The 10,760-nt window shown below is 41.8% G+C and overlaps 1 protein-coding gene across 1 annotated transcript; it reads right to left on the bottom strand.

The window, feature by feature from the left end:
- Positions 1-3,744: 3,744 nt before the first annotated feature.
- On the bottom strand, positions 3,745-9,860 carry LOC138812462 (vomeronasal type-1 receptor 4-like). Its single transcript, XM_070000403.1, has 2 exons — positions 8,973-9,860; positions 3,745-3,840 (listed from the first exon to the last, which is right to left on the bottom strand). Exons 1-2 carry the CDS (start codon positions 9,858-9,860, stop codon positions 3,745-3,747), a joined length of 984 nt encoding a protein of 327 aa, XP_069856504.1.
- Positions 9,861-10,760: the final 900 nt, after the last annotated feature.

Below are 10,760 nucleotides of genomic sequence, written 5' to 3'. Positions count from 1 at the left end.
TTGTCATAATGATTGAGACACTGGAAAGGAAAATATCTCATGAATATTTGTGGTGCTTTTGAGGCTCATTTTTTCTCCCTGTTTCATTCTCTTGTCCACTCATTACTGTTCTATTGGTTTATCTCACAGCCCATTTAATCCTTCACTCCCCAACAAACTTGCACTGAATGAAATAAATATCCTGTGTTTCCTGACAAAATATGTAAGAACATTCTCAACTCCTTCACCTGAATAATCTCTTCCAGAACAAAGTTTTCCTCTGGCCCACGATGCTGCTTCACAGGAGTATTGCTATTGTTTCCCAGGTAGGAGAAACAGCCACACTGTTGTTGAGCATGCTCAACTCTATGCATTGCCCTCCCCAGCATCCATTGTGCCTTCCAGACACTGTTTAACTAAGATGAATTTAAATTCCCGGAAATATGAGAGTTCTAATAGTTGACAAATGTTCATAATAGTCTCCTATTTGTCGATATATGTTACCTTTCCTATGTAATCAAGATCATCTTGCAGATTGTGTGTGTGTGTGTGTTGATCATGGGGCTTGAACTCAGGGTCTGGGCTCTGTCCCTGAGCATTTTCTTCCTTTTTAAAAAAAGGAATTCACTTATTTTTAGTAATTTACTAATTTAACTTTATTATAGAGATGATATGCAGAGGAATTACAATTACATGTGTCAGGTAATGAGAACATTTCCTTTCCTAAAGTGTTTATTTCTGTTCCCTCATTCTCTCCCAGTCCATCTGTCCCATCTCCAACCACGAGGTTTGGATGTATTTTTGAAGGTAAGGAAGGCAGAATCATCAAATACTAAAAACTAAGAAAAAGAAAAAAAAAGAAAAGGGAAAAAGGAGATCTCTTGTTTCCATCTCTTGGATTGTCTTCAGTATGTATATTACTGTGTTTGTGTGTGTGTGTGTGTGTGTGTGTGTGTGTGTGTGTGTGTGTGTGTGTGTGTGTGTGTGTGAAAAGGCACTTAGGCATTGTGCCCTTGTCTCATTGTGTGTGAATATCTAGAATTCTGTATAATTTATTGTATCCTACTACACTAATTTCCACATTTCAGAGAGAAAATGTGCCATTTGTCTCTTTGAGCTTGGCTTACGTCACTTAACATGCTTTGCTCTAGTTCTATTTCCATGCAAATGATATTATTTGATTCTTTCCTCTTAAATAAGCATGCCCTTTACTACTTTAATATTGAATATTTTCCTTCTCATTGGACAGAAGAGCAATGTGGGGTGGGAGTTAAATGTGGCTTGCTCACAAGGCACTGACTTGGGCTGTGTATTTTCCATAAGGCTGTCTGCTCTGATTCTCCTCATCCCGAGATCCACTCTGTAATTTTACAACCCACTTTATTAGAATCATCCTTTGCAATGCACATCTAAACAAAGATTTTAGTAATTAGCAGGGAAAAAAACCCAGAGGAGAACAGATGGAAATTTTATAAATAAATTCAACCAAGGCAATTCATACTCTTGATCAAAGCACTATAAACCTTAACACCCAGTCTTTAGTAAACACCATGTTTCACCCAGTCAGAATAAAATGTCATTTTTCCCTCTCAGATGTTTGTGAAATAAATCCCCATTGCATCCACACAAACAACACTAGTGTGAAAAGCCACAAATGTATGGAGTTGTGTTGGCACAACATTTTTCAACACAAGTATTGTGATTTACAAATGGAATAAAAATTGCCTCAGAAAAATGGTATATCATTGGGCGCCAGTGACTCAGGCTTATAATCCTAGTTACTAAGGAGGCTGAGATATGAGGATCGTGGTTCAAAGCCAGCCCTGGCAGGAAAGTCCATGAGACTCTTCTCTCCAAATAACCACCAGAAAAGCAGAAGTGGTGCTGTGGCTCAAGTGGTAAAGAGCTTGCCTTGAGCTGAATTGCTGAGTGACAGTGCCCAGGCCCAGAGTTCAAGTCCCATGACCAGAAGAAAAATGGTATCTCAATGTACTCAAAAGATCAGCATCTGCTATGAAAATTTCTACTGAGAAGATGCCTTATGAAATAACTGCCACAGAAACAAAAAAAAAATAAAGGTCTGACACAAACTTCAAGGGAAGAATGTCAGAAAGGAACAGTAAACTGAGTCCTAACATTACAGACTGGGTCCTGGGATGTGGACAGTGAGAGTAGACGGCCATTATGGAGGGAAAATCCAGCCCAAATGTATGCAGAAGGTTACGTTTAACATCCTGACTCACACTGACTTTCTGTCTAATCAGATGGGAAAATATTCAATACTATCTAATATTAAAGTAGTAGAGGGCATGCTAATTGAAGATGAAAACTTTAGAGGTAGCAATAGAGAACATGCAAGCAGTTGTTAGGAGCTGATTTTGTGTCTCACATCTAGAATCCTAGCAACTCAGGAGGCTGAGATCTGAGGATCCCAAAGCCAACTAAGGCAGGAAAGATTGGGAGGTTCCTATCTCCAATGAAGCACCAGAAAGCTGGAAGTGGAGCTGTTGCTCAAGTGGTACAGAGCAAGCCTTGAGCAAATACTTCAGTGACAATGCCTGGGTCCTGAGTGCAAGCCCCAGGACACACACACACACACACACACACACACACACACACACACACACACACACACACACACACACAATTCCCCTTATAAAGACATTTGAAAGTATTCCGAATATTCCTAGAATGCTGAACTTACCATGAGTGAGTGTGGAGTTGTAGAAAGTCACAGGGGTGTAGGACTCCTCTGGAGGGAACCGAGCACTGTGCTACCACCAAAGCCGAGCTGCGCATGCACGAACGAGTTAAAAAGCTGGTCGATAGCTGAAACAATGAAGAAATATATTGAACCATAAACAAGAGAGAAATGAAGTTGGGGCTGGTGACTCACACTTGCAATCCTAGCTAGTCTAGAGTCTGAGAAGTGAGAATTGTGGTTCAACTGCAGTTCTTGCTAGTCAAAGCAGGACAGTTCTTGATGCTCTTAGCTCAAAAAAAAAAAAAAAAGCAAGCACTGGAGTTGTGGCTCCAGCAGCAGAGAGCCAGTCTTGAACAAACAAAGCTCAGAAACAGTGCTCAGGCTGTGTAGCTCCATGTCCAGAGATGGGCACTAAGAGAGTGGGGGGGAGGGAGAGAGAGGGAGAGAAGGAAGGAGGGAGGGAGAGAGAAACAGAGGGAGAGATGGAGAGAGGTGGGAGAGAGGGAGAGAGGGAGAAAGGGAGAAAGGGAAGAAGGGAGGGAGAGAAAGGCAGAGAGAGAGAGAAAGAGAGAGAGAGAGATGAACATGCAACTCGCAGCCTAAAACTGCCCAGCCTCGAATGGGCAGTGCTGGGACCTCATTCAGCCCCTAACTCTGCACCTGCGCTCAGAGTTGCAGAATCCTTCTTTGGGTACCCCAGACACACACAGTGTCTTTGGAGGCCTGCCTTGATCATGCATGACTATATCAACCAGGGGAGGATGGGGGGTCCCAGCAGCCATCCCTCATTCACTCCCCACTGCTGTCACCCAATCTTGTTTACTTCTTATCATAGTGGTGACCCAGGTGCTTTGTCCCATGTGCACAGCACATCTCCTGGTGGAGGGTCTTTGCTCCCAGGCACAGTGATGTCAAAAAGTGAAGATGGAGAGAGGTCATTAAAAGTTACTTCTCCTGCAGCTGGTGGGAAATGACCTGACCACTGTGGGGCTGAGTCTAGGGAGTGCTGTGGTTTCCACTGGGGAGAACTGAGCACCCAGCACTCAGGGCATGTCACTGAGCTACACCGTGACCCCGTCATGTTCAAAGACTGGGACACACTGATTGCCACACTGATTGCGTCCTTCATAGAGTAAACTTGCTGCCATCATAGAAAGCTAGAAAAATGACATAAAATTGTGTTAAGCGGTAACTCATCACCTGAAAATGTGTTCTTAAAAGAGACATGAAATTAACATATATTTATACACAACCCATATTTGTGCGTGTGAGTTTGTGTGTGTGTGTTTATATTTACCAATCCTGGGGCTTAATTTCAGGGTTTGGGTGCAGTCTCTGAGCTTTTGTACTCAAGGCTGCCACTCTACCACTGGAACAGCAGCTCTAATTCTAACTGTTTGATGGATCACAGTAGATAAGCCTGCCCAGGCTTATCTTTGAACCTTGGATCCTCAGATCTTAGCCTTCTGAGTAGTTAGGATAATAGGTGTGAGCCACTGGCACCCAGCTGGTTATTATACTTCCTTGATTTTACATGTCAGCCTAGAGAGGAGTATCAGTGAGACTGTTGTCATCATTGCTACTCAGAGAGTTTGCTCTTTGTGCACAGAAAAGACCGAATGTGTGTATGTTTACCTTGTTTCCTGCTGCTTTGCCATCAGAGTTGATGTGAGACATTAGTGTTGTTTGGCTGGAGTTTTGGATCTTTTCTGTACAGGATCATGGAATCTGCAAATGGGAATTTCTCTTCTTCAACCCTATGTGGTCTCTTTGGTTTCTTGCCATTGCTATGGTTAAAGTCCAGGCACTAATGAAATAGTATCAGAGACTGGAGAATGAGGTTGCCCTGGACTCTGCTCTTCCTTATACATTCCTGCTCTCTATTTTCACCATTTAGGACAGAGTGAAACTGAACATTTATCACATACAGGCTTTGTGGTGCTGAGGCCTGGCCCTTCTCTTCCTAGTTTCTTTAGGGCTTGTATAATAAAGTGGTGTTAAATGTTGTTGGAGGATTTTTGCACACGTATTGATATGGCCATGTTATTTCTGTCATCTTTCAAAACGTTTTTGAGGGTACACTTAATGTTAGGGCTTGATCTCAAGCTTTGTCATTTTAGGTACTCTATTATTGATTTGTGTATATTTGTTTTATTCTATCTTAATTTTATTTTTATCTTCAATGAGAAGAACAGGGAGTTGTCACTCAACCAAGTAGTACAAGAATACATAGCGCCTTGATCAATGTCACCCGGTCATCATTCAACCCCATCTACCTTCAAATATTTGTGAGTTCCTCTGCTTTGGGTTGAATGAAGTAGTTTGAGGAGCATTGTTGTTTGTTTCTTTCTAAAGCTCTGACAGTCTTCAGCAATGAATGTGTGAGCTCTGGAGTTTTACTTTAGGGTAGACTTTTTTATGAGAATATAGCTTATAATGGTTATTATGTAGGTGATATACAGAATGGGCGTCCATATCATGTCAGGTAGAGTACATTTCTTTTGGTTAATATCACCCCTTCCCTTGCTCCCTCCATTTTTACCCCCTATCCTTAGACAAGTTATATAGTTCATTTTCCTAATAGTGTCTAGTGGGTACTACTGCTGAATTTGTTCACCCTTTGCGGGGTAGCCCATTATTACTTATATTTCCTTGCACACTACAACTTTGTATAAATGGTTTGTATCTTTCTTGTTCATTGTTGGTAGGTTCTATTTTGTATCCAAAATTTATCCAAGGTTGGCGCCAGTGACTCCCACCTGTAATATTAGCTACTTAGAAGGCTGTGATATAAAGAGCACAGTTCAATGGCAGCCTGGGCAGGAAAGTCTGTGAGACTTTTATTTCCAACTAACCAGCAAAAAAGCCAGAAGTGGAGCTGTGGCTCAAGTGGGAGCATGCCACTTGGCTAAAATAAGCTTAGACACAACACCCACGTCCCAAGTTCAAGGCCCAGGACCAGCACAAAGACAAAGTACCAAAACAAGAACAACAACAAAACAAACTAAGAAATAAATCCTGTAATGGAAAGGGTCATCCAACAATTTCATCAAGGAGGAAACTCTTGAGAACTCAGCCTATGAGAGTAGACTTACCGTTTTCATTGCATTGCTACTTCCTTGGGGGTAAGAGGGATGCCAGATTCATAAAACTAGTTTGGAACTGAGTCTTCTTTTTCTGTTTCACAGAAAAGTTTGAGGAGTAATGGCGTTAGTTCAACTTTAAAAGTCTTATGCAATTTCATCTTGAATCCATTTGGACCTGAGCCTTTTCTGGTTGGAAGATTGCCAATTACTTCCTCAATCTGATTGGATGTTGTGGGCCTGTTTAAAGGGTCTGTAGCTTTTTGGTTCAGCTTAGGGAGTTTGCATGTCTCTAGAAATTTGTCCATATGTATTAGATTTTCTATCTTGAGAATAGGTTTATTATTTGGGAAGGGGGGTCAGTTGTGGGGCTTGAACTCTGGGCCTGGGTGCTGTCCCTGAGCTCTTCAGCTTAAGGCCAATGCTCTACTACTTGAGCCGCAGCAGCACTTCTGGTTTTCTGATGGTTTATTGAAGATAAGAATCTCATGAACATTTCCTGCCTGGGCTGGCTTTGAACCTCGATCCTCAGATCTCAGCCTCCTGAGTAGCTAGGATGACAGACACGAGCCTCTGGCATATGGGGAATATAGGTTTTGAAAATAGGTCTTCATAATCTTCCTGATTTCTTGGATGTCAGTTGTAATGTTTCCTTTGGAATCTGTGTTTTTCTTTTTTTTTTTTAATTGTATTTTATTTTATTTGAGAATATACTGTACAGAGGGGCTACAATTACATGGGCAGGATAATGCATACATTTCTTACCAAGCATTGCAGCCTCCTCCTTTGTTTACCCTTCACTTCCCTTCCCCGCCTCCCCCCTCCCCCCACCCAATTTTACCCCCCTCCCCCCACCCAATTATACCCCCCTCCCCCCCCCCACACCGACATTGTAAAGCTGTTTTTGACATGACATTTTGTACTTCTCATTGTTGCAACAGGTCCACCTGAATCCTTAAACGACTTGTTTGCCCCCATCTCCTCCACATGTTATACTGACATCAAATATAGTGAAAGCGGGGGTTACAGTGTGGGGGAGGGACATACAAAGCAACAAAGAAATAATCTTATAAATGCGTTAGAAACACATGCATGAAAGAAACGAAAACATTAAAATACATATTTAAGGGTTCATTTTCCTAACATCACATTGATCTGAGTCCTTTCTTTTCATTTCTATATCAATTTATCCCATGGTTTGTTAATTTATAGATTTTTTTAAAAGAACATGCTTAGTGCTCCACTGATTTTATGTATAGCTTTCTTGTGTCTATTTCATTGATTTCTGTTCTAATCTTTTTTGTTGTTGTTGTTCCAGTCGTAGGGCTTGAACACTGTCCTGAGCCTGTCCCTCAGCTCTTCACCTAAAGGCTAGCGCTCTACCATTTGAGCCACAGGGCCACTTCTGTCTTTTATTTTCTGCTTATGTGGTGCTGAGGAATTGAACCCAGGGCCTCATGCATGCAAGGCAAGCACTCTAGCACTGAGCCACCTTCCCAGCCCCTTCTGTTCTAATCTTTACTATTTTTCTCTGTGTAATTCTTTTTGGTTTTGTTAAAGCTGTTTTTTTTGTGTGCCAGTAATGGGGCCTGAACTCTGGGCCTGGGCACTGTCCTTCAGCTCTTCTGCTCAAGGCTAGTGCCCTACCACTTGAACCACAGTGCCATTTCTGGCTTTTTCTGCTTATAAGGTGTTGAGAAATCGAACCCAAGGCCTCATGCATACAAGGCCAGCACTCTACCACTGAGCCACCTTCCCAGCCTTGTTATAGGTCTTCAATAAAATACTAGTAATAGAATTTAGAAAGTCTTTAGTCATATTATGACATATTATGATCAACTTTCATTTCAGAGATGCTTGTCACAGAATAGAATCATGGAGATTAGAAGATGTAAGAATATATGCCATGATAGTATCCTTCTCTGCCATTGATGGCATCCTGATTTGGTATTGACTGCATCCTTTGCCATTGGCTGCATGTTCTATTTTTTGTTTGTTTGTTTTTGTTTTTGGGGTTTTGTTTGTTTGTTTGTTTGTTTTACCAGTCCTGGGGTCTGAACTCAGGTCCTGGGCACTGCACTGAGCTTCTTTTGCTCAAGGCTAGCATTCTACCACTTGAACCACAGTGCCACTTCCAGCTTTTTCTGTGTATGTAGTGCTGAGGAATTGAACCTAGGGCTTCATGTATGCTAGGTAAGTACTTTACCACTAAGTTACATTCCCAGTCCTGCATGCTCCTTCTTTATTGACAATATCCTGCTTTGTCACTGGCTGTATCTCTTTTGTTGTTGTTGTTGTTGTTGTTGGATTTTGTTTTGTTTTTTATTTTGCCAGTCCTGGGACTTGAATTCTGGGTCTGGGCACTGTCCCTGAGCTTCTTTTCCTCAAGGCTAGTACTCTACCATGGGAGCGATAGCACTACTTCTTTGCTTTTCCTGTGATTAATTGAAGTAAGGGTCTCTCTTTTCTTCCTAGAGTGCTTTAGAACTGAAATGAATCCTGAGTAGCCAGCATTACAGGCATGAGCCATTTATGCTTGGCTCTGGCTCTATCCTTTGACACTGGCTACATCCTGCTCCTCATTGGCTGGATATTGCTTTGCCACTGGACGACCAACATTCTTAGAGTGATCTAATAAAATTCCATTTAACAAACAGTACTATTAGTAGGAAAGGAATGCAAAGAAAAAAAGATTGTCTAGCCACTGTCTTAATAAAACAGAAATATTTTTAATTTTAATAGTGCACAGAAAAAGTATTTCTTTTAACCCACCACTAATTTTTTGGGAGTCGTTCATGAGGCCTGAACTCTGGACCTGGGTACTGTCCCTGAGTTTTTCAGCTCAAGGCTAGAGCTCTACCACTTGAGCCACAGCTCCATTTCTGGATTTTTCTGCTTTGTGGTGCTAAGGAATCGAACCCAGACCCTCATGCATTCAAGGCAAGCATACTACCACTGAGTACCTTCCCAGAACCCAACAATAATTTTTTAAGCAGCTAAGCAATAGAACACATTTGTACAAACACACACATAAAGGTACCAGACATTTAAGAATTACAGTATATCTGAATTTGAACAACACTTCAAGTGCTCAGTACACATAATTTCTTTCCCATGTATATTACTAGGATCTTTACTGCTGTCCAATGAGCCATTGAATGCTTTCTGACAACTGGTACTTCCCATCAAAGAGAGGGAGGGCATACATTTGAAAAAATTTTATTACGCTTCATTAGGAAAAAAGGACACATGGTTGGGTAGCATGATGATAAAATACAAATGATCACGCCCATTTTTGGGATTTTCACTGTGGTGTAAAAGGAATAAAAGGTTGCGATATTGTTGGAGCAATAGAAGAACACAAAACAGCTGACTAACAGTAAGATGGTGTGGGTGGCCTTGTTCTCAGGTGCTGACTGGGAAGCAAGCCTGGGACTGTGGAGGTGCCGGGCTATCTTGTGGTGTCTGTACAGTAGAGTCACCATATAAAAGCTGGTGGTGATCATGAGGATAACAAACACAAGATCTCGAAATAATAAGATAGAGATGAAATACCATGATCTATTGTCTTCTATCCGCCGTGTCTCACAATATGCATTGGACATCCCGTGACCAACCAAAGTGAAATTGCTTTTGGCTTTCATAGCTGTAATGACCGGGACATAGATGACCATATTGATGACCCAGAAGAAGAGGAAAGAAGGGAAAATCCACACTGAAGACTTAGATTTAAGCCACACCCACTGGGCATGGCTGGAGCTGATGGTGATGGCCTGAAAAGCACTGAGGAGTGAGGTGGTACAGATGGACAGTCCCCGGGTGACTCTGAAGAAGTACATCACCACCTTGCAGCCCACATCATTCAGAAATCGCTGGATGCCGAAGCATGCTATGATATCTGGCAACATTGTGAAGGTGAGGTTCAGGATGTTGACCACAGTCAGGTGCATGAAAATGGCATCGATGGGCTTCTTCAGATGACGTTGGAATAAAAACATGTACAGATAGAGCACGGAGAGCAGGGAGTTCCCCGTGACACCAACACACAGCTGGGCTATGAGGAAAAGCCCCCATATTGATGCATCCGAGAACATTGCTAAGGTGTTTGGGAGGTTTGATGCGTAGATAAGCAGGGAGTCTATACAGGAGAGAAAAATCATTGCACTGGATTATGGATCCATTCCAAATTGAGCTTCACAAATAATATGGAAGATCAAAGTCAGTTTCAGGCCCAGGGGTGTCCCTTCTGCAGTGGGATGCCAAAGACAAAAGATTTAGAGAATCTAGAAGACAGAAATGGTTGAGATTATAGAAAAGAAACCCTGTTTCACACCATGGGTCCTAGAGCCTTCACTAGGAAAACTGTGGGCCTGTGGTACACAGAAATTTGGATGTTTTCTTTGATCTCCAGATTATTATATATGCTCTGTGTGTGTGTGTGTGTGTGTGTGTGTGTGTGTGTGTTTGAAGTCTTCTAGCTTGATCTGAGGGCCTGAATGGTACTCTGTGTTCTTGTATTTTTGCTAAAAGTTACAAGCTTCACCTCCATCTTTTTGCTGATTAATTGGAGATAAGTCTCAGAGACATTCCGGCCTGGGCTGGCTTCATATCATGATCCTCATATCTCAACTCCCTAAGTAGCAAGGATACAAGTGTGAGCCACCAGTGTCCAGCTACAACATCTCATTTGAAAACACATCTAATTAGTAATACATAAGAAAGTTAAAGGACAGACCATTAGTTCAAGCTCCAGGATCCCCAAAGAAATGTTTACTACTTCAGGAAGACTACCAGGTGGAATGTTTCCTGTGAAGAAATAACAAACTGGGGAAAATTCCTGTGTAAACTGTTAAAATAAGCTTTAAAAAAGGAGTAGGCCAAATATACCAGATGTGAACATGATTTCACACACTCCCTAAAAACTCAGTGCAGCATTGTACTGACCATGGTTCTATTTTAGCATGCCTTGATATGAAATACAGTCATTATCTTGT

The sequence above is a fragment of the Dipodomys merriami genome, unplaced genomic scaffold, assembly GCF_024711535.1.
Source record: "Dipodomys merriami isolate MVZ:Mamm:240054 unplaced genomic scaffold, mDipMer1.0.p SCAF_57, whole genome shotgun sequence".
In the NCBI taxonomy this organism is placed as follows: Eukaryota; Metazoa; Chordata; class Mammalia; order Rodentia; family Heteromyidae; genus Dipodomys; species Dipodomys merriami.
Note: the sequence above shows the minus strand (reverse complement) of the source record. Positions and strands in the feature narration are given on the sequence as shown.

Excerpts from the sequence above, each read along its gene's own strand:
- LOC138812462 (XM_070000403.1), bottom strand. The coding sequence starts at position 9,860 with ATGTTCTCGGATGCATCAATATGGGGGCTTTTCCTCATAGCCCAGCTG. Across the intron at positions 3,841-8,972 it reads GTAATAAAATTTTTTCAAAT|CTTTCTATGATGGCAGCAAG; the intron begins GTATGCCCTCCC and ends TCATTTTTCTAG.